Source organism: Thalassophryne amazonica, chromosome 8, assembly GCF_902500255.1.
Source record: "Thalassophryne amazonica chromosome 8, fThaAma1.1, whole genome shotgun sequence".
Lineage (NCBI taxonomy): Eukaryota > Metazoa > Chordata > Actinopteri > Batrachoidiformes > Batrachoididae > Thalassophryne > Thalassophryne amazonica.
In genome coordinates this window covers 108,734,912-108,759,025 of record NC_047110.1, presented here as the reverse complement: position 1 = coordinate 108,759,025, position 24,114 = coordinate 108,734,912, and the positions used below count along the sequence as shown (strand labels likewise).

The following is a 24,114-nucleotide window of genomic DNA, read 5'->3' as shown; positions in this document are numbered from 1 at the left end:
AAAAATGGCTTGAAACAATTGATATTTTAATTGTAAAAGGCTGAAATGTTGAATTTTTCTCATAATTATTCACCAATTTAAATTTTTTATTGATGTTTTCATTTTATTTTATTTTATTTTGACGGAAACCTGCTTCCTGTGACGTCATTTCTTTGATCTCCTGGCCAAGCCGCCTCATAACCACTCAGAACTCTCTCTCTCCTTTTTTTTTTTCTTTTCTTACAAACATGACTTCAATTAAGGAACGAGCTGAAGCGTTGAACCTCGCTGAGAAATTGTTTGTCCGTCCTCAAGGTAATGAATGTGTTTTTTTTTTATGTATTTGTTTCTGCGAAGTAACGAATGATACTGTAGCAGAGTTTTATAATTAACAGTTAAAGTTTTTTGCCTACTCTTACTCTTTCTTTTATGGTTCCCCTTCTTTATACGACTAACTTATGTGCCTGTGTTTTATCAACTTCAATTTTTAGTTTACTGTTGCTTATTTTTCTGATTGATTAATTGAATAGCAAAGTAAATCGTAATGTGATGTTCAGTCTCTAAGCTGGCATTTTATTTTATTGCCCAATGACTGACAAAGCTGCCAGTCAATTGCTATCAGCTGCTCGTCCAATCAGGCCTGCACTTACCTGAACCACCTGACCTTACCTGAACTCTCAACCTAATTTATGTCTCTGCGTAACTAATACTTTGGCCATGTGGTGCATTTCTCTGGGATGACCCGGCATGTAGGTGCCCCGGTGTTGAGGACCCCAATGGTTGAAGGGGATGCCCACGTCTCACCTGGCTGCAGCAAACAGACCTTAGAGATGTGGGGATGGACTGGTTGTCTGTCTGGATGGTTGCGATCCAGGACACACAGCGGTTCTGTGATTCTTAGTTGATTTAACATATGATGACTCAGAAGGAAGCTTTTCAGTACTAAATGGTAATGTTAAGGAATGCTGTAGGCTGTATCCAGCCCTTGAGCCGCCAGTTTGGGACCTCTAGTTTGGACAGTTAGATTTGTGTATCCTTGTAGTTTGTTGTGCTCCTGCTCTGCACAGTTAATCTGCACTGACTGACTTTGTGATTGTTGTGTCCTTTAATTCTTCCAGCTCACGGCGTGGCCAGTAAACCGGTCCACTCCGTGTCTTTATGGAGTGCACTTATCGCCCGCCTCAAGAGCTCTGTGACGGTCAAGCGTCGACGAGTCCACTTAAAGTCCCACAGTGACTGTTTCCTTGGCTCTGAGGCCGTGGATGTGGTGACGGACCACATTATACACCTCAAAGGGTTCGAGGGTGAGTATGAAGTGGACTGTTCATCATGTTTTAACCACGCGATAACTGGTTTTGCAGCATTAACAGATAAAATGCCTGTTGTTCCAATTTCCCATCATGCCCCTGTAATTGGCTTTAATGTGAAGGTGCTGACGTGTCACGGGACAAAGTGGTGTTGGTGTGCCAGGCTCTGTTGGACTGTGGCATGTTTGAGGCTGTGGGAGCCAAAGTGTTTTTGAAAGTCAAGAAGCAGAATGTGTTTCAGGACAGTAAGAACGCTCTTTACAGGTGAGCTGCAGGCGCACGAACCCACAAACGCTCCGCTGCAGCCTGGTGTCATCTATCTCTCAACTGTCACACAGGTTTGCAAGTACGTGTACGCCATCAGTTGACGAGCTGGAGAAAGGCGCGCTTGTTCATGGGATCCAGAAGTTCTTCTGCAGTGGACCTTCAGACAGGTTTGATCCCAAAATCACGTTGAATTTCACTTTTAGCAGAGCTAAACGCATGCAACGCCAGTTTATTAGGCACACAGCCAGTGAGAGCCAATATATTGGAATGGACAAAATATTAGACACATGAGCCCATGTGAAGAGGCCGTTCACAGGTGTGATGGGCAGGGCTTGCACACAGGTACATCTGTGCCTGTGATGTTCAGAGCAGTGCATCTGAACAATTTTTAGTCTTGAGAACCCAAGGTTCATAGGACTAATGCCATCAAGATTCACTGGCAGTGCGGAGTCTGACTTTTTTTGAAAAACGATTCACTGAATTTTCTTGAAATTTGGTATAAACAATCTGTGTGTGTGTGGGGGGGGGGGGGGGGTGAGTATCTGGTCATGGTAAGGTGGACTTCCCAGTTGAGTGCCTGTGGGCCCCCAAAAGGGCAAAACTTGTAATTTTCACACCGTTTGGTTTAATGCAGAAATTCTGTTCAGTAGTGTTTTTCTCTCTAATTTAGTTTAAAGGTTCTTTGGGAGACTGATTACAGGCAAGAAAAGTCACATTGTCCCTGAACTGTTATTACGACACCCCCCCCATGGCCAAAATTACATTTTGCATGCTTCTCAATTTATTGCTTGAAAAACTGCTTTTTCAATTATTTAGCCGATTCGTTGAATCGGTGTCAACCCAAATAACGATTTTCATAGACCTTAGAGTTGAAACAAATTTTTTTTTTTTTTTTTTTTTTAAATGGCATCCACTGATTTTTCTTAAAGTATTCAATGAATTTTTCAGACATTTTGCACCGGCATTCCTTGGGTGACTATCTGCAAGACAGATTGAATCCCTATCTTATTTTGTAAAGGTCATGCAGGACGTTCTCCAACTCTAGTTGATGACAGTATGCTGCACCTCGGTAACACTTGAAAATGTGTTGTCAATCATGAGCTGCTTACCCCCAGAAGGGTTAACAATGTCAGGTGAATATTTCCCTATATATGGTCAAAATGACTCTTTCTTTGTCCAAATTCAATTTGTCATATAGTGCCAAATCACAGCAAAGGTGCCTCAAGTAAGGTCTAACCTTACCAACCCCTAGAGCAAGCACACATACAACAGTGGTAAGAAAAACTCCCTCTGATTTGAGGAAGAAGCCTCAAGCAGACCAGACTCAAAGGGGTGACCCTCTGCTTGGGCCATGCTACTGACACAATAGACAATACAAATACACAGGAAATTTTGGGAGTTCATGTTGGTGTCCAGGACAGGAGGACTGCAGAAGAAGACACCCACTCCCATTTCTGGATGGAGCCAAAACCTCAGACAGAAAAAAAACAATCAGGTAGCAGAACGACAACAAGTAAGGTATAATTTGTTACACATGATCATGTGTAATTGTTCAGTGTGACCAGTCATCAGTTTTGTCTGTCTTCTAAAGATGTATATGATAAAGGAGCAGTTTGAAGCTGGTGACTGTTAGATATAGACTAAACCTCAAATACGGTCTTGCTTTGTGCTGTTATATGGAAAGAGACTTCGGCGTTCTGAGGTCAAAATCTTTTGGTCTTTAGCCCGGAAGAGGAGACCTTTCCTTCTGGGTCACAAGCTCAGAAAGTGACCCCCGCGAAAGTCCCTCAGACGCTGAAAACGGACACCCCGGGCAGTACCGGCCGCACACCGGAGGGCCTCGTGGATGGTTTAAGTTTGAGTCCCAGCAGAGTGGAAGCAGATCCCGTCTTACCACAGTCACGTGAGTCGTCTTATAAAGTGTTTTTGCAGTTTGGTAAACGGGTGTAGATTTTGGGGGAAAGACATGTCAACTGTAAATGTGTTGTTTTTGTGTGAAACACTTGAGGATCTATATTAAAGCTACAGTGTGGGGGATTTAGTGTCCTCTAGTGGTAAGGTTGCAGATTGCATTATGCTGTCGGTGATCACGATTTTTGTTTTTCTCCTTAAAGCTTTTGCTTCTTTTTCGATGGAGATTCACGCTGCCTTGCATTCACTTGTGATCAGTGTGTCTAATCTGACATTTCACCAAAGAGGGTCCTCAAACATGTTAGCCTGCGCTAGCAACCAGAAGATAGTGTATAAAAGGTGAACTACTGGTTCCTCTCTTTCTTTTTTTTTGTCTTTTACCTTCAGTCTTCTAGCCACGATGCAAAAAGCAGCATAAGCATTTGCCTTGTTAGGCTTCTATATAAACATGGTGGCACAACATGGCAGCCTCCATGAGGGGGGGCTCTGCTCCCATGGAGAGATGAAGAGCTCATTCTAAGAAAACATTGATTCATTGTTGAAGGTCGTTATGCACAAATGAACAGATGGTTATGAATGCTATACTTATGCTAATAAACGGCCCTGGTTTCTACACACTGTAGCTTTAAAGGTTGCACATGTGCAAATGGATTCCTGGCACATCTGCTCTCATGCACCTGCACCCACACTATGTAGAACCTGACCGGTGAACTGAAATATAAACCTTGATCTCTTCTCAACCCCACCTTAGTGGTTGATGAGGTGTGGCAGGAGCAGACCATACTCAGGCTGCTCAACCTGGTGGAGCTCCCCCTGCTAGATGAGGTGCTTCAGTACATTCATACGCTGTCCCCCTCGTCATCACTCCTGCTGGTTCAGACTAATCCAGACCTCCTTTACAGCAGCAACCACCTGGACAGACAGATCCTCAAAGCCTTCAGAGACTCTCAGTACGTGTGGGTTTGTGTGCATTGTGGCAGGATAATTGTGGGTTGTCTTCCGCCTTCTGAAGACTTTCTTCTTGTTGTGCAGGGAGGACGAGTGGCTGTGTGCAGCTCTGGACTGTCTGGACTTCCTGCCTGACCAGCCTGTGGTGGAGCTCAGCAGGGAGCTGCCTCACTGTTTCCCTAAAGAGCAGGAAGGTTCCCGTTACGTCCTGACCGGCAGCAGGGCCACAGATGGAAGCAAGTACTTCTTTAATTTACTTCATTCATTTTTTTTGCCAAATTTAAAAACTTAAAAGGAAGCCACGACTTGTTCCACCCTCCGTTTTTTGGGGGGTTGACCTGATTTGATAAGTATGTGGGTTTCTGGATATATACTGAGTTGGTGTTTTGTTTTTTTCTTCACCTGTACATCTGAGTGGATATCGACTAATAAACTGGGTGGGATGGGGTGATGTCCAAATACTTATGGACCTGAGCGTACGTCTATAAAAGTTTTGCATTGACTCTGAAGGAAGCTTTTATAATGGATGCGTGCAGTCAACATGAGGATTTTAAGCTGAAGGTTTTTCTTGTAAACTGTTGACAACATGGGTGTTCCTGGTTCCAGTCCAGCTGCTGAGTTACATGTCCACCCCAGATGGCTTCTTTGATGACCAGGTGAAGATTTCAGTGAGCGTTTTGTCCCGGTGTAAGCTGCTGTTGTATGAGATGTTGGTGAAACACTACGGCCATGCAGACAGAGCGGCGCTGCTTCCTCAACAGCTGACTGACATCTACACAGCTGTCACAGACCTGCTGGGTAAGAACCAAGACCTCTGTGTGAATTAAGTGATGTGCACAAGCTTCATTTTATGTAGTTCTGTATATTCTAGTTCCTGAAACTAGAATCACTGTAAAATGAAAAGTAGCAGTAGGAAAAGTCACCAAGGCTCTTCTGAGATAACCCCTGGTGGGTTCAAATGGAAGGTATTCATTCATTCATCTAGTCTATGAGCAGTCATGAATTTTGACCTAATCGGTGCCACTTAAGGGGGAAAAAAAACAACACTTAGAATCAAGCCCCAGTGTGTCAAGGCCTACACAAAAATGTATGATAGCCATCCCAGGGTGGTAGCTGTAGCCAGGTAGGGGTCAATGAAGAATTACACAGAGGTCAAACTATAAAAATGCTCCAATCATGTTGAAAACTATATCACATTATTTGTCTGATCATAATGATTCCAAAAAGGTATAGTTTGGACTATCTATGATGGAATTATGGGGTAAAAACAGCAAAAATGGTGACAAAAGTTGTTTGTACAGGGGTCAAGTTAAAGTTGCTCCAATTTCAGCAAAATTATGCAAATTATTGGTTGAAATAAAAGGATCAATAAATAGAATAGTTTTGACTGTGTTGAATGCTTTGTCTCCAAAGTAAAGGTCAAACAAGGTCAACATCCATTGAATTCTATGACATGTGACATGTTACCTTGTAACATAAGTAATTTTTGACAGATGGCGCAAACTATTCCTTTTTAGAACCCTATTAACCCAAACAATAATTTGCTTTTTTTTTTTTTTGTTTTTACTGAAATTGGAGCAACTTTAACTTTTGACCCGTGTACAAACTGAACTTGACCTTTGTCACCATTTTTGCTGTTTTTACCCCATAACTCCAGAAAATTCTATCATAGATAGTCCACACTATACCTTTTTGGAATTATGATCAGACAAATAATGTGATATGTCCTCTAACTTTTCCTGGGGTCCTGAGGACTTCCCAATGACTGGAGAATGTCCTGGGTCTTTCTCGTGGCCTCCTCCCAGTTGCCTGGAACACCTCCCTAGGGAGCTAACAAGCTGGCTCTTTTTGATGTGAAGAAGCAGCGGCTCTACTCAGAGTCCCTCCTGAATGTTTGAGCTTCTCACCCTGTCCCTGAGTGTAAGGCCAGATACCTGACAATAGATTAATCTCATTTCCACCTCTTGTATCCACAACCTTGTTTTTTCGGCCATTATCCAAAGTTCATGACCATAGGTGATGATAGGAGTGTAAATCGATACTCTCCTTTTTGCAATTCAGTTTATTTACATAGCACCAAGTCTCCCCACAGGTGCTTCACAAGAGTCAGGTTTAACCCCACCTAGCTCCCAGAGCAAGCACATGGGCAACAGTGGTAACTCCCCTGGGCATTTTGAAAGAAGAAACCTGAAGCAGACCAGACTCAGAGAGGTGACCATCTGCTTTGGCAATGCTAGACAGAGCACTTGGGTACTTATCAGTTCCAGTGATCATAGTGACCAGTTTGCTCAACAAAGAAGTTGTAAAGATCTTGGATCCTCAGAGTGCCCACTGCTTCTGTTTGGTCAGATCAGTTTGGGAGCATGTACTGGTGCCACTTACTGCTGCATCCACCATCACACCACAGAACTATGGTGTCCTGGATGGCAACCACTGAAACATTTAGTCAAGCAATTAAGTCAATTTTTTTAAAAACCGTTGCACATTTTTCACATTTACAACACGACTCTTACCACAGATTGCCACTAATTTCCGGCCCCAATGCCCTGCTTACTGGCAAAGCAGTAATCTGTGTGTGTGTGTGTCTGCCTGGGAACAAGATAACTAAACTCCTGGGTGGATTTTCACCAACTTTGGTGGGAACATTACTTTGGCAGGTATCTCGAGATGACTGATTTTTGAAGGAGATTGGACAACGGTCAAAGTTAACAAAAACATGGTGAAAAAACTGTCTGGTATATCTCAGCAACCGAATGGATCAGATAGATCATGTTAAGTTTATATGAGCGAAGTGTCGCGCAGCGGCGTGAACCTCACTTATGGCACAGGGCGTCCTAAATAGGAAGTGCCAAAATTCAAGTCCATGGTAAAACAGAAAATGTTCAAATGTCAAATATGTCCTGGATTGACAGACGAGATCCCATGGAATCTCATGGGAACTCAGTGGCAAGCTCACACTCAAACAGGAAGTGCCAATTTATCAGTCACAGTGAAACAGGAAATGTTGAACACTGGCATGGGTGGGGTTAGAGTGGAGGCTGGGGTTTCACTGGACTCCCCTGAAATCTGATTGGACACAGATGATTGACATGTCATAGCACCACACGTCTGTTTGAAAGACCTGTATTTTCAAATCAGTCACATTGACTGCTAGGTTCCTCCTGTCCAGTAGTTGGTGCTGTGTACCACAAAAAGTTCTAATCCATCTTAGTAGTAGAAGAAAAATGTTTGCTTCAGATTTGAACTGAACACGTCATTTGAACTGTGGACTTCTAATCGCACCAAACTTACAACCCCTCACAAAAATTATGGAATCACCGGCCTCGGAGGATGTTCATTCAGTTGTTTAATTTTGTAGAAAAAAAGCAGATCACAGACATGACACAAAACTAAAGTCACTTCAAATGGCAACTTTCTGGCTTTAAGAAACACTATAAGAAATCAGGAAAAAAAATTGTGGCAGTCAGTAACGGTTACTTTTTTAGACCAAGCAGAGGGAAAAAAAATATGGAATCACTCAATTCTGAGGAAAAAATTATGGAATCATGAAAAACAAAAGAACGCTCCAACACATCACTAGTATTTTGTTGCACCACCTATGGCTTTTATAACAGCTTGCAGTCTCTGAGGCATGGACTCAATGAGTGACAAACAGTACTCTTCATCAATCTGGCTCCAACTTTCTCTGATTGCTGTTGCCAGATCAGCTTTGCAGGTTGGAGCCTTGTCATGGACCATTTTCTTCAACTTCCACCAAAGATTTTCAATTGGATTAAGATCTGGACTATTTGCAGGCCATGACATTGACCCTATGTGTCTTTTTACAAGGAATGTTTTCACAGTTTTTGCTCTATGGCAAGATGCATTATCATCTTGAAAAATGATTTCATCATCCCCAAACATCCTTTCAATTGATGGGATAAGAAAAGTGTCCAAAATATCAACGTAAACTTGTTCATTTATTGATGATGTAATGACAGCCATCTCCCCAGTGCCTTTACCTGACATGCAGCCCCATATCATCAATGACTGTGGAAATTTACATGTTCTCTTCAAGCAGTCATCTTTATAAATCTCATTGTAACGGCACCAAACAAAAGTTCCAGCATCATCACCTTGCCCAATGCAGATTTGAGATTCATCACTGAATATGACTTTCATCCACAGTCCACGATTGCTTTTCCTTAGCCCATTGTAACCTTGTTTTTTTCTGTTTAGGTGTTAATGATGGCTTTCGTTTCGCTTTTCTGTATGTAAATCCCATTTCCTTTAGGCGGTTTCTTACAGTTCGGTCACAGACGTTGACTCCAGTTTCCTCCCATTCGTTCCTCCATTTGTTTTGTCTCATTTTCGAAAATGTCTCATTTTCGATTTTTGAGACATATTGCTTTAAGTTTTCTGTCTTGACGCTTTGATGTCTTCCTTGGTCTACCAGTATGTTTGCCTTTAACAACCTTCCCATGTTGTTTGTATTTGGTCCAGAGTTTAGACACAGCTGACTGTGAACAACCAACATCTTTTGCAACATTGCGTGATGATTTACCCTCTTTTAAGAGTTTGATAATCCTCTCCTTTGTTTCAACTGATATCTCTCGTGTTGGAGCCATGATTCATGTCAGTCCACTTGGTGTGATCACTCCTTTTTAGATGCAGACTAACGAGCAGATCTGATTTGATGCAGGTGTTAGTTTTGGGGATGAAAATTTACAGGGTGATTCCATAATTTATTCCTCAGAACTGAGTGAGTCCATATTTTTTCCCTCTGCTTGGTCTAAAAAGGTAACCGTTACTGACTGCCACAATTTTTTTTTTTCTTGATTTCTTATAGTGTTTCTTAAAGCCAGAAAGTTGCCATTTGAAATGACTTTAGTTTTGTGTCATGTCTGTGATCTGCTTTTTTTTTTTTTCTACAAAATTAAACAACTGAATGAACATCCTCCGAGGCCGGTGATTCCATAATTATTGCCAGGGGTTGTATATTGGTGAGTAAATGACCGTATTTTATGTCAGAAATGAGGTCCAGGTTGTTAAAAGCTGCATTTCTCCTTTAATTCAGGTTGCCATGTCTGTCTGTCAGCTGTTTAAGAGTGAAAACATGTTTAAGCTAACAGACAACAGCTGGTTCTCTGTTGGCTTATTAGTGCAGCAGATACTGAAACAATCCTTTAAATGGTGATACAAGCATCAAATTCAGCACAAATACAGCTGGAACAAAATTAATGGAGCAACTTTAACTTTTGACCCCTGTACAAACTGAAACTGACCTTTGTCACCATTCTTATCATTTCTTATCACTTATGTCTCCATCCCCTGACTTGTCTGAAGAAAACTGGCAATAAAACTGATTATTTACATGTTTGATCAAGTTTTAGAGATTTGCTTTCAGTTTGAGTTTGAGGAAGATAATTTTAGAATTTTTTTATTTTGGTTTTCCCGTATTTAAAATGGCATAAACAAATTAACGTGTGAAATTCCAAGTGTTCCAATACTTTTGGAGGGCACAGTATCCTAACCTTATGAGTGCAAAATGAGTGTGGTATTATTACTGTTTTGTTTAAGAATGTTTAATTTTCACTGTTGCTGCACTTTGTGTCAAATCAGTCATATCTTATATCATATTGATATGAAATTTCAGTAAGGTATATATTCTGTTATACATTCCAAATCAAAGGTGGAACTCTACTAGTGTTCACTAAGATACACCTAAATATCTTAAAAAAGAAAAAAAGAAAAAAAAAAGAGAGAGAGTAGAGCCACTTAGGTGCCTGGTCTTAAGAACCTGGGATGGTAGGTTGAAAAGCTTTTTTTTTTTTTATCTCATGGGAACTCTCCCTACCCACCTAATCAGCTGAAGAATATGGACAGCATGTATGTAAGTGACATTTATGACAATATTGAGATAGAAAAATTTGGCCATATTGTGCAGCCCTACTGTCAACTAGCTGAAAACTTTGAATATTAATTTACATCTACATTAAAAAAAAATGCATAAAGTGGCAGGGGGTTAAGAGGGCTGTAATTGGGGGGCAAATAAAAGAAAAATGCTTAAAAAGGTGGGGGGTCTGGGGGAGCAGAGCTCCCCAGAAGTTGAAAGGTTTTTGCTGTGCTAATGCTCTGCTGAAGCATTTACTCAAAATAGTCTAAAGGACCTATATGACATGGTGAGATGCTGACGAGCTTCACTCGTTCATGTCCGTGACATATGCATATTAAAAATGCATTATATTTACATTTTATATTACACAGTGCTAAAAGACACTTTACCGAACAGAGAAAACAAAGAACGCAACTTTATTACAGAAAGAAAAAATAAACAAGAATATAAAATCAAACCTTCACTGTGCCTTGTGAAGGAATCACTATGATGACCCCTCCAAGATGGCGGCCGCATTTCTTGCGCCTCAGCACCCAATGCAGCCTTTCTTCTTTATGTCTATGGCACCTACTGTATTCCAGTTTATGATCAATCTGTGCACCTGCCAGCAGAGGGCGCTGCATGCTTTCACCAAACTCAAATTCATCTTCGATTCACTCGGTCACCGTCAGTCACGATTCTTAATAACATTATTCTGTTCATGTGAGTTACTGTTGGGCCACAATGGAAACAAGCATTTCTTGCTTTTTGTGTGTGTGTGTGTTACCCTGTATTTTATGTATTTCTGCATGTTTACATTTTACACGAATAAAAATCAATCTGCTGTCAAAAACACACGATGTTTTCATCGTAAAATCATTGGCGTGCACGTGGGGAATGCTTTCATTATGATTTTATTTTATCAAGCTTCTTAAACTGACCTAATTAAATCATAATTATTTTTATATTTTTCATAATTAATTTGTGATAAGTGTGCAATAGTTCATAAATAGCACACGTCATGCATAAATATAATTATAAAATAGTCAAGAAGTATAAAAACTGTCAGCAATAGAAATATGAACATTTGAGGTTTTTCATCCACTTAACATATGCATATACACTTAAATACCATCTGACCTGTACAGTCTTGAAAAATCGTTAAATTTGTTTTTCTTCTGGTGAACACGCACACCAGATGGCGGATTTTATTCGATGAATTCATGAGACAGATTTTGACTTAAATTGGCGGAGTAGAGACATGTCATCCTCTCAATTCCTCCACCAAGATGGCGGACTAAACTATCGCAGAAACAAACACGACGCCCAATGTGTGTTTTTAATCTCCATCACTTTAAAAGCTGCGTTCAGAACCGTTGGGAATTCGGTAGAAAAACATACATTAAAACAAGAAGAATCATAATCATACATTGCGCTCATGAGATTATCTAGCTAGGCTAACATTATCTTTTAGGCTAATGGAAACTGTCAAAGACGTTTTTGCTGATGTATGATGTTGGTAGCTTAACTTATTGTAAATAGAATGTGAATATTTTACGTTTTCCCCGAGCTACAGTGTTGGATATCCGAGGGCTCTGAACGCAGCATGAGACAGCGCTGCACGTTGTCACACTGGCTTTATGTTGAGTGACGTCACACTGGCTGCACGTTGTGAGTGACGTCACAAAGATCGAAATTTACACATTGTCAGCACAAAGCACCAACCGGAGGATAATCTAGTCTTCATAATAAAACTGTGCAGGAAGCAGCAGGTTGGACAGCAGCAGAAGTTACCAGACAGGGACAGATTTAGTCCTTTTTCTGGAGCACAGAGGTAAAGTGAAAAACTCTGAGCCCCTGAACAGATTCTGGATTGAATCAGCTGCAGGACAACAGAGACCTGTTTAAGAAGCTCTGAACAGATTCTGGACTTGGATCAGCTGCAGGACTCGATGGTGATCAAGATACCAAATGACACCTTTGATGGTCAGGATGTAATTTTTGCTATCACATCATCAACCCAGCATCCAGAAGAACTGATCACTGAGGGACTGAAAATGTCCAGGCTGTCCACTGTAGATAATTACCGTTTAAAACGTAAGACAACCAGGAGACAAGGAGAAGGTTCCAAGATGCCGCTGGGGCCCTTGGGTCATGAGTGGCTGGTGAAATGTGCTGCTGGACAGTGGGAGGAGGTCTTCATTTTGCTGCTGCAGGACAAAGACCTGGTCCAGAGAAAAGACTTTACATCAGGTTTCACAGCGCTGCACTGGGCGGCCAAGCACGGCAACTGCACCGCGGTCCACAAGCTGATGGACACGTGCAGAAAAAGCATCAGCAGCAAGTCACATGGAGGCCACACCCCCCTGCATGTGGCAGCGATGCACGGTCACGCTGACGTCATGGTCGCGCTTGTACAAGATTACGACGCTGACATCAACCAGAGGGACAACGATGGCAAGAAGGCCCACCACTACCTGGACCAAAGTGTGTCCTCAGAGCTCAGGAGGCTTCTGGGAGGTCCGGAGCAGAACAAGAGTGAAAAGACCAAAGATCGAGAGCAGCCCAAAGGTTTCAGGAGGTTTATTCAGCTGTTCCAGACTCTCCTGAGGAAAAAAAGCTGAGAATCAAAATTCTCAAGCAGGTGGACAAAAGAAGCGCTGAAATGGACAATAATGCTAATAAATAACAATAAATCTCCATGAAGCATGTTTTAGATCTTTGAGTCCATATTTGAAATCCTAAAGGAGTCACTGTGTAAATTCACTTTTATATCTCACATTTTTAGATTTAAAGATGACTGAGACTTTTTCTAACACATTTTAAAAGTTTGTTTCCAAAAATACTTCACAAACTGACACGATGCTCAATAAAAAGAAACCAATTTTTCAGGTCTCAAAGAATTCACCCATTTGGATGAATGGTTGATCTGAAGCACTTACTGATCACCAAAATACTTGATTGATTGGTATGAATTTTGAAGTCACACATCGTCAAAATCACCGTTACAGACAGATGTGTATTTACTTGTATATTCATACTGTGGTGTGTGCAGGGTATGAATCAGGGCTCTGATGCTTTTTAATTTAAAATATCAATCAACTTCAATCAACTTTTTTCTTGTATAGCGCCAAATCACAACAAACAGTTGCCCCAAGGCGCTCCACATTGCAAGGCAAGGCCATACAATAATTATGAAACACAGTCTACGTCTAAAGCAACATAACCAAGGGATGGTCCAGGGTCACCCGATCCAGCCCTAACTATAAGCCTTAGCGAAAAGGAAAGTTTTAAGCCTAATCTTAAAAGTAGAGAGGGTATCTGTCTCCCTGATCTGAATTGGGAGCTGGTTCCACAGGAGAGGAGCCTGAAAGCTGAAGGCTCTGCCTCCCATTCTACTCTTACAAACCCTAGGAACTACAAGTAAGCCCGCAGTCTGAGAGCGAAGCGCTCTAATGGGGTAATATGGTACTATGAGGTCCCTAAGATAAGATGGGACCTGATTATTCAAAACCTTATAAGTAAGAAGAAGAATTTTAAATTCTATTCTAGCATTAACAGGAAGCCAATGAAGGGAGGCCAACACGGGTGAGATATGCTCTCTCCTGCTAGTCCCCGTCAGTACTCTAGCTGCAGCATTCTGAACCAACTGAAGGCTTTTTAGGGAACTTTTAGGACAACCTGATAATAATGAATTACAATAGTCCAGCCTAGAGGAAACAAATGCATGAATTAGTTTTTCAGCATCACTCTGAGACAAGACCTTTCTGATTTTAGAGATATTGCGTAAATGCAAAAAGGCAGTCCTACATATTTGTTTAATATGCGCTTTGAATGACATATCCTGATCAAAAATAACTCCAAGATTTCTCACAGTATTACTAGAGATCAGGGAAATGCCATCCAGAGTAACGATCTGGTTAGACACCATGCTTCTAAGATTTGTGGGGCCAAGTACAATAACTTCAGTTTTATCTGAGTTTAAAAGCAGGAAATTAGAGGTCATCCATGTCTTTATGTCTGTAAGACAATCCTGCAGTTTAGCTAATTGGTGCGTATCCTCTGGCTTCATGGATAGATAAAGCTGGGTATCATCTGCGTAACAATGAAAATTTAAGCAATACCGTCTAATAATACTGCCCAAGGGAAGCATGTATAAAGTGAATAAAATTGGTCCTAGCACAGAACCTTGTGGAACTCCATAATTAACTTTAGTCTGTGAAGAAGATTCCCCATTTACATGAACAAACTGTAATCTATTAGACAAATATGATTCAAACCACCGCAGCGCAATGCCTTTAATACCTATGGCATGCTCTAATCTCTGTAATAAAATTTTATGGTCAACAGTATCAAAAGCAGCACTGAGGTCCAACAGAACAAGCACAGAGATAAGTCCACTGTCCGAAGCCATAAGAAGATCATTTGTAACCTTCACTAATGCTGTTTCTGTACTATGATGAATTCTAAAACCTGACTGAAACTCTTCAAATAGACCATTCCTCTGCAGGTGATCAGTTAGCTGTTTTACAACTACCCTCTCAAGAATCTTTGAGAGAAAAGGAAGGTTGGAGATTGGCCTATAATTAGCTAAGATAGCTGGGTCAAGTGATGGCTTTTTAAGTAATGGTTTAATTACTGCCACCTTAAAGGCCTGTGGTACATAACCAACTAACAAAGATAGATTGATCATATTTAAGATTGAAGCATTAAATAATGGTAGGACTTCCTTGAGCAGTCTGGCAGGAATGGGGTCTAATAAGCATGTTGATGGTTTGGATGAAGTAACTAATGAAAATAACTCAGACAGAACAATCGGAGAGAAAGAGTCTAACCAAATACCGGCATCACTGAAAGCAGTCAAAGATAACGATACATCTTTGGGATGGTTATGAGTAATTTTTTCTCTAATAGTCAAAATTTTGTTAGCAAAGAAAGTCATGAAGTCATTACTAGTTAAAGTTAATGGAATACTCAGCTCAATAGAGCTCTGACTCTTTGTCAGCCTGGCTACAGTGCTGAAAAGAAACCTGGGGTTGTTCTTATTTTCTTCAATTAGTGATGAGTAGAAAGATGTCCTAGCTTCACGAAGGGCTTTCTTATAGAGCAACAAACTCTTTTTCCAGGCTAAGTGAAGATCTTCTAAATTAGTGAGACGCCATTTCCTCTCCAACTTACGGGTTATCTGCTTTATATAATAAATAAATTATATTTATAAATTAAATATAATCAGAACAAATCATAGCTGGGTGATTCTTTAACTACGGGCACTATTGGCCTTGTAAATGTAATTTCCACCACACCATTGCCTTACAATATAAAGCGCCTTGGGGCAACTGTTTGTTGTGATTTGGCGCTATATACATGTGCTCTGATGTTACTGTTTATCTCCATAGAAACTACCCACACAACCTTTCATACAAACTTTTTAAAGGGACATTATTGTTGTGGTGGAAATTACGGCAATAGTGTGGGACAACTACATTTCGTTTAAAAAAAAAAAAAATCACAACAGTTGTATGACATTGAATACCCCAATTATGTTTTGATTATTTTACTGATATTTTATTCAGAGATATTTTAAAACATTAGAAAAAACGTTTGTTTACTACTCATTTTTATCATTGAAGATCATAAGTCTGGGTGTGGGACAAGCACAAAACGGCAATATTTGCATGTAATGATGCTGAAAAAAGGTGAAAAAGTCATCATAGACTACTAGGACAAATTTCTTAACACTTTCATTGTAAAGATAACTATAAAAGTGTGAAATTTCCCCTTTTTTCTTTTTTTCATAAAATATGATCAAGGTACATAAGTGCCCGTAGTCTAAGAATCACCCAGCTGTGGGATTTTGCTAGTTTCTCTAGTGGCCTTCCCTCCTGTGTCACTTTTTCCTTCTTCTTCTGGTTTGCAGGTTCATGTCTCTGCAGGTTCATGTCTCTGCACTTCCACGGTTAAATACTGGGTTTGATAACTGCTGTCAGACTCTTACCTTCTCTGCACATTGTCTAGCTTCTTGCCTGCTCTCTCACCTTATTTCATTGTTTTTTTATTTTTTTTTTTACCCACACTGCCTTTCCGTGTTTGTCGATGTTTGCCTGTGCTTCCTGAGTTTTGGTTGCCTGTTTTGAATGCTCACTGTGCTCTCAGACCAGACCGATCTCCTGTGTTCCTGACTTTTGCCCGAGTAAGCAACCACGAGAACACTTTCCTCATGGTTTGGTACTACAACCCCTGGCAATAATTATGGACTCACCGGCCTCGGAGGATGTTCATTCAGTTGTTTAATTTTGTAGAAAAAAAGCAGATCACAGACATGACAAAACTAAAGTCATTTCAAATGGCAACTTTCTGGCTTTAAGAAACACTATAAGAAATCAGGAAAAAAAATTGTGGCAGTCAGTAACGGTTACATTTTTAGACCAAGCAGAGGGAAAAAAATATGGAATCACTCAATTCTGAGGAAAAAATTATGGAATCATGAAAAACAAAAGAACGCTCCAACACATCACTAGTATTTTGTTGCACCACCTCTGGCTTTTATAACAGCTTGCAGTCTCTGAGGCATGGACTTAATGAGTGACAAACAGTACTCTTCATCAATCTGGCTCCAACTTTCTCTGATTGCTGTTGCCAGATCAACTTTGCAGGTTGGAGCCTTGTCGTGGACCATTTTCTTCAACTTCCACCAAAGATTTTCAATTGGATTAAGATCCAGACTATTTGCAGGCCATGACATTGACCCTATGTGTCTTTTTGCAAGGAATGTTTTCACAGTTTTTGCTCTATGGCAAGATGCATTATCTTGAAAAATGATTTCATCATCCCCAAACATCCTTTCAATTGATGGGATAAGAAGTGTCCAAAATATCAACGTAAACTTGTGCATTTATTGATGATGTAATGACAGCCATCTCCCCAGTGCCTTTACCTGACATGCAGCCCCATATCATCAATGACTGTGGAAATTTACATGTTCTCTTCAGGCAGTCATCTTTATAAATCTCATTGGAACGGCACCAAACAAAAGTTCCAGCATCATCACCTTGTCCAATGCAGATTCATCACTGAATATGACTTTCATCCAGTCATCCACAGTCCACGATTGCTTTTCCTTAGCCCATTGTAACCTTGTTTTTTTCTGTTTAGGTGTTAATGATGGCTTTCGTTTAGCTTTTCTGTATGTAAATCCCATTTCCTTTAGGCGGTTTCTTACAGTTCAGTCACAGATGTTGACTCCAGTTTCCTCCCATTCGTTCCTCATTTGTTTTATTGTGCATTTTCGATTTTTGAGACATATTGCTTTAAGTTTTCTGTCTTGACGCTTTGATGTCTTCCTTGGTCTACCAGTATGTTTGCCTTTAACAACCTTCCCATGTTTGTATTTGGTCCAGAGTTTAGACACAGCTGACTGTGAACAACCAACATCTTTTGCAACATTGCGTTATGATTTACCCTCTTTTAAGAGTTTGATAATCCTCTCCTTTGTTTCAATTGACATCTCTCGTGTTGGAGCCATGATTCATGTCAGTCCATTTGGTGCAACAGCTCTCCAAGGTGTGATTACTTCTTTTTAGATGCAGACTAACGAGCAGATCTAATTTGATGCAGGTGTTAGTTTTGGGGATGAAAATTTACAGGGTGATTCCATAATTTATTCCTGAGAATTGAGTGCGTCCATATTTTTTTTTTTTCCCCCCTCTGCTTGGTCTAAAAAAAGTAACCGTTACTGACTGCCACAATTTTTTTTTTTCCTGATTTCTTATAGTGTTTCTTAAAGCCAGAAAGTTGCCATTTGAAATGACTTTAGTTTTGTGTCATGTCTGTGATCTGCTTTTTTTCTACAAAATTAAACAACTGAATGAACATCCTCCGAGGCCGGTGATTTCATAGTTATTGCCAGGGGTTGTATCGTCGTCGTAGTTCTCTGCATTAGGGTCCACCAGTCAGGATCCAAGGTGGTTGGTTCCACATTGTGGTGGATGTCCTCCCAGGACATGCTCCCAGATTTGACCTGACATCACAGAAAGCCAGCTTTGAGTGTTTTATTGGCACATTTGTGTAAAAGTTCTTCATTAAATTTTTATTTTTTTATAGTATAGAAGAATCAATGTGTTCATCTTTTTGACAACTACAAGGAAAAACAAACCCTGACTGTTTTACAGTAACAGTGTTGAGTTTGTTACTTCAAACGACAGCATTTATATAAAATCACACACAAAACCTTTACAAATGTGACATTCAACAGAACTGCTCACCATGATGTAGATCCTCAACAAAAAATAGTACAAACAACCAACATCCACATGAAAGATTTTACTTTGACCAAGACACACCTACCAAAATTAGCTCCAGGTGTTTATCTACTATTATAAGCACCAGGTTGGCCGGAGTCATGTCCTAAGGATCTTGAAATAGAGCAATATTTCCACCTGGTGGACATTTACCATTAATGCAGGTATAACAGAACTGATGCAGGTGTAAAAGAATTTTGGCAAGAGCTCTACTGTACACAGTTTAAATTAATTTACTGTCATCAAGGAGGTGAAAAGACACGACAGACAACAGTAAGAAATTGGTCAGAATATTTTAAAATGCAGCCATCTGAAGTGCGTTGAGAAACATGGGAAAATCTAAGCATCATGGGAAAACAGGAGACAGAATAGAAAAAGACCGGCTGAGGTCAGATATCTCGGCTCTGATGTTTTCCAGTATGCATTAAAAAGTTCACAACAGCAGCACAAAGTGTCCATAAAAAGAAAACCACACTGATTTACTCTGGAAGGAACAAAACACATGAAAGATAAATTATATATATTTATCTATAATTTTAAAAAAGTTTGACTTTAAATACACTTTATATAGAAGTGCTTTGAATACGCCCCCTTTGAGGTGAACTTCTTTTGGCCAATACGTTGACATACTAAAGGCGAGGTCATGACCTTTACATTCACAGATCCTTTCACACACTTAAAACACTTTCAAAAATGTGAAAAATGCCAGCGCAGTTTTTAAGATGACAATGGCAACATTTAAACTACAATTTAACAAAGCCCAGTAACACCACATTTGAAATAATTGACAGATTTATCCACTACACTCCTCTGTAGAGATGCAAATTAATCACATATAATGAGAAATGATTTAAACTGGCTAGAAAGACCAGATTTGCTTATTTATTTTAATGCCAATTTCAAACAGATTTAAGTGCATTTATGATAAAAAAGGAATCTTTTTTCATGTTGCCTCATGCAGAAAGCTACATAATTACAATAAGTTATGTTTTTGTTTTCTGAATGAGTCACTGACAACACATTTATTGCATTTAATCTAATAACCATAAGAGTTAGAAATGTCTGTCATAATTAAAAAGACTGTCAATTAAAATTTAGCCTTGAGAGATGTATTTTTGTGACACCAGCACCCAGAGGTCATCTTTTAATTTTGACCCCTGTGTAATTCTTCAGTTGACCCTGACCTGGCTGCCTGTTGAAAATTCAAGTAGCCAATCAGTTTTTTTTTTTAAGAGTTCATGTCTATGGATTATTTGTGCTGAATGTGATGTTTGTATCACCATTTGCAGGATTCCACTCTAAATATTCTCTTATCTGCTGCACTATATATGAACTGTAAGATGCTGCTCCTCAGTGTTTAATTGTCCTCAAAAGTATTGGAACACTTGGTATTTCACACATTTTAATTTGTTTATTCCATTTCAAATACATTTTTTTTCTAAAATGATCTTCCTTTACTCAAACTGAAAGCAAATCTCTACAACTTGATATAAATGAATTAAAAATATAAAATCCAGCTTCCTGATGAAGTGGTGTAGAGGAGGATTTTCTTCAAAAGAAGACCTGGAAGTTCAGCTACAATTTGACAGAAAGTACATTTCAGATGAAAGCCTAGAGTTGATGTTTTGGTGAAAGAAACTTTTGTATTTCTTCATTGATGTAAATAAAGTCTGAGACATATTCAGTGACTTGGAAATGTTCATGTTTCCATCCCCTGACTTGTCTGAAGAAAACTGGCAATAAAACTTATTATTTACAGGTTTTATAAAGTTTTAGAGATTTGCTTTGTTTGAGTTTGATGAAGATAATTTTAGAAATTTTTATTCTTTATTTATTTTTTGTATTTTTTATTTAAAATGGCATAAACAAATTAAAATGTGTGAAATTCCAAGTGTTCCAATACTTTTGGAAGGCACCGTATCCTAACCTTATGAGTGCAAAATGAGTGTGGTATTATTACTGTTTTGTTTAAGAATGTTCACTGTTGTTGCACTTTGTGTCATATTGTATATCATATTGATATGACAATATTTAGATACAATAATTTGGCCATATTGTACAGCCCTACTGTCTACTAACTGAAAACTTTGAATATTAATTTACATCTACATTTAAAAAAAAAAAAAAAAAAATGCTTAAAGTGGCAGGGGGTTAAGAAGGCTGTAATTGGGGGGGATCAGCTGAAAGGCAAAAAAAAAAAGGTTAAAAAGGCGGGGGGTCTGGGGGAAGAGTGGAGCCCCCCCCCCCCCCCCCCCCCCCAGAAGCTGAAAGGTTTTAGTCATGCTTCCAGAACTATTTTTCTGAAAAAAGTCTGAAGGACCTAAAGGACATGGTTAGATGGCGAGGAGCTTTTCCAGGCATGTGAGAGGCAAATAAAGAAAGAAGCTGAAAGGTTTTTGCCATGCTAATGCTCCCCTGAAGAATTTACTCAAAAGTAAGTCTGAAGGACCTAAATGACCTGGTGAGATGCTGACGAGCTTCGCTCGTTCAGGTCCACGACATATCAATCAATCAATCAATCAATCAATCAATTTTTTTATATAGCGCCAAATCACAACAAACAGTTGCCCCAAGGCGCTTTATATTGTAAGGCAAGGCCATACAATAATTATATCATATGCATATTATTGCTCTGCAGAATATTTGTAATTGATTGGTAAAGTGAACTCTTGCACATGAGTATATTGCCGTGTGAAATCCTTTGATGCTGCTTTTTTTGTGACAGGACATAGACAATCTGGTATCAAAAATCTGCAGTGGGAGATCACTCCTAAAAGAGACTTGAAAATGACTTAAAAACATGGATGTTTTGGTCTATCTTTCTACCCTGTTTGATCATCCAGTCAATTTTAAAGATGACTATTCCAGTCATACTGGGTTTGGTGAACAATGACATGTCAGGATTTGACGAGACTGGATTATCACAGCATAAAGGATCTTGCACATCCTTCCTTGTGTCTCTTACTGCCTTGGGTTTGCCCCTTCTGTCTTGTGTTTCCAGTGAACGCCAAGTTGAGCACGGCTCTGGAGGCTCTGCAGCTCTGCCTGAAGCTGCTGCCGCCTCGGTGCAGAGACGAGCTGCACAGGCTGCTGCGGTTCATGTCTTTGGCAGCTGACCCACAAGGTGTAAAACTGGATAAAGAGGTAGGACGCAAAGCGGTTCATCATTTTTACAATTAACACATTTTAAAATGTTACTGAGGTGCAGCATACTGTCACCAGCGAGAGTTGGAGCACGTTCTGCATCTCACCTTTTCAAAATAAGAGCCTGCTCAGTGTTTGAGAGAGTGCTGTTGACCCTGTAGATGGAGAACAGGCTGGCAGTGAAGAAGTCTTTCACCAGAGCGATCCTCCACAGCAAGACTCTGCCAAAGGAGAAAGCGGAACTGTTGGTGGTCTTCATGCTCAGCAACATCCAGGAAATCTTCAAGGTATTGCAAAAATATATTAGAGCTGAGCTATGCTTGGGTTCTTCTGTTCCTGTTCAGAATTAAACATTTCTCATAAAATGTCTTCTTAAATCAGAACTTAAGACTTTAGGCCCTTTGAGCTATCCTCTAAATCAGGGTCACCAACCCTGCTCCAAGACTGGAGTCTTGCTGCATTTAAACGGGTCAATATGAGGAATTTATGTAGATGTTTTCAGTGCTGCATAATGCATCCATTTTATTTTACCCACTGAGCTGTCTGCCAGTATGTAGACCCACGTTCAAATCCTGCTGATGCTTCTGGTCTATGTCCTTGGAAAAGACAATCTGCATTGTCTCAGTCCACCCAGCTGTAAAAATGGACACAGGCCTTGGCTGGGGAAGTAACCTGTGTTGGACTTGAAGTTTGAGATGAACCAGTGTTCAGTGGGCCCGGGACCTATATCAGACGTATTTCTTCTTCCATTAAATTGTCTAAACAAGACTGTTTGAAGTAATTTAGTTATGCTAATTGACTAAAATCTAATTACAACATTAGGTGACCAGTATGGATAACAAGAACTTAGCCTGGGTTAAGGACTTGGCCTGGGTAAGGGTTGGTTTAGGGTAAGCAAAGTTTATCCCGGGCCCAGTTCACACCTGGGGGCCCTGTCTCTGGGGGTGGGGGGGTGTTGACAAGTGCAACTTATACTCTGAAAAATACCGCCAATCTGTGAATGATGCTGTGGCAGGACACCAGTCTTGTGCCAACTGTCATCTGCAGGGAATTCTCATGCCTGGTTCTGGGACTGGTGTGCAAGTACCAGAGGGAAAGAAAATGGGGCGTTTGTGTTGTACAGACTGAAAATTTCCAACAATGACTGTCGTTTCTGTCGTAAACCACAAGTTGGCTAAAGTGCGTTCTCTTGCTCCAGATACCAGGGGCTTTGCACAAAAGAGTGAGTGACAAGCTGGCAAGCCTTGCTCAAGGGACGCAGCCTGATGTGACAAGTAAACTGAGTGCAACACTGAACATTCGATAAAACACAATTCTTGAAATATTACAGAAACATCACATCAAACAGGGGCAGTGTGGGACTTGTACATACGTAGAGGTAAAGTTGTACATCACAGTGCCTGTAAACAGTACCAAACCCATCTTCTTTTTTTAATTGAATGTTTGTGAAAATTTCTGCACTATTGATTATATTGTATAAAAATATTGACGCATATTCACCCTATTTAATATAGAACAACTCAATCATGACTTTTGCAGCCAGTTGACTTTGGACAGTCAGGGCATTGATGCTCAGAACATTTCTCCAGCACAGTGTGGTAAATCTGTGTGAAACAGGCTGTCCTCAAAATCCAAGAGGAGACCAGTCAGGGACATCAAACACCAGAGGTGGGAGTGAGTCACTATCAAGTCATTCTCAAGTCATCAATCTGCAAGTCTCAATCAGCTGTCAAACACTTGGTGGTCATTATGACTTGAGACTTGACTTGGGACTTGCTGATTCATGACTTGATGGTCACTTACTCCCACCTCTGCCTATAACTGACAGACGCACCATATGATTAGTACCTTGAGTAACTCTGTGCTTTTCATTCCTTCAGGTTCTACGTTTTGTCAACAAATGTCCAGCCGCACTTACACCGACGCTGCATCCGAAACCACCACCAATGAACTGTCTGCTCTGCTGCGCAGTATCCACCTGGACCCCAAGATCTCAGCCAAGGAGAAGCAGCGCTTACTGGGACAGTTTTACCAAATGCATCCTGAGGTTTTTAACCAGTACTTTGGTGATGCAGCTGTTAGTGTGCTCTAGATGTATCGTACCCCCCGCACGCACCACCTCCCTTTTCAGTAAAGTTGCACAAGTTAAATATTTGAGCTTAATACTGCATCAAAGTTAACATAATGTTGATGATTGATGGAAGCATTTGTTTTAACAAAATCTAAATAAAGTTTATTTGCAATGTGCCTGTCTCATGATGAACATATTGTCATCGTGCTGCTTTCTGAATGCAGACTGCTGCCCTGTCTGCTCCTGCTGCTGTGGAGATGCATCATTTCATCAGAATCACTCACCTGTGATTTTAATACCTCTCCAGATGCTACAAAGTTTGTTAAATATGCTGCT

At 40.1% G+C, this 24,114-nt stretch overlaps 1 protein-coding gene across 1 annotated transcript; it reads left to right on the top strand.

Annotated features, from left to right (window-relative positions):
• Positions 1–227: 227 nt before the first annotated feature.
• Positions 228–23,804, top strand: LOC117514982 (DEP domain-containing protein 7-like). The gene is made up of 12 exons (XM_034175544.1): positions 228–294; positions 1,098–1,283; positions 1,409–1,550; positions 1,625–1,720; positions 3,278–3,456; positions 4,216–4,414; positions 4,497–4,648; positions 5,019–5,210; positions 21,565–21,707; positions 21,869–21,994; positions 22,906–22,981; positions 23,588–23,804. Exons 1-12 carry the CDS (start codon positions 228–230, stop codon positions 23,797–23,799), a joined length of 1,770 nt encoding a protein of 589 aa, XP_034031435.1. The 3' UTR covers positions 23,800–23,804.
• The last annotated feature ends 310 nt before the right edge of the window (positions 23,805–24,114 follow it).

Bases quoted from the DNA above. Each gene is read 5' to 3' on its own strand.
- LOC117514982 (XM_034175544.1), top strand. From the start codon at position 228: ATGACTTCAATTAAGGAACGAGCTGAAGCGTTGAACCTCGCTGAGAAA. The intron at 3,457-4,215 runs GTGAGTCGTCTT...ACCCCACCTTAG, and splicing joins TCCCGTCTTACCACAGTCAC to TGGTTGATGAGGTGTGGCAG. The intron at 21,708-21,868 runs GTAGGACGCAAA...TTGACCCTGTAG, and splicing joins GTGTAAAACTGGATAAAGAG to ATGGAGAACAGGCTGGCAGT.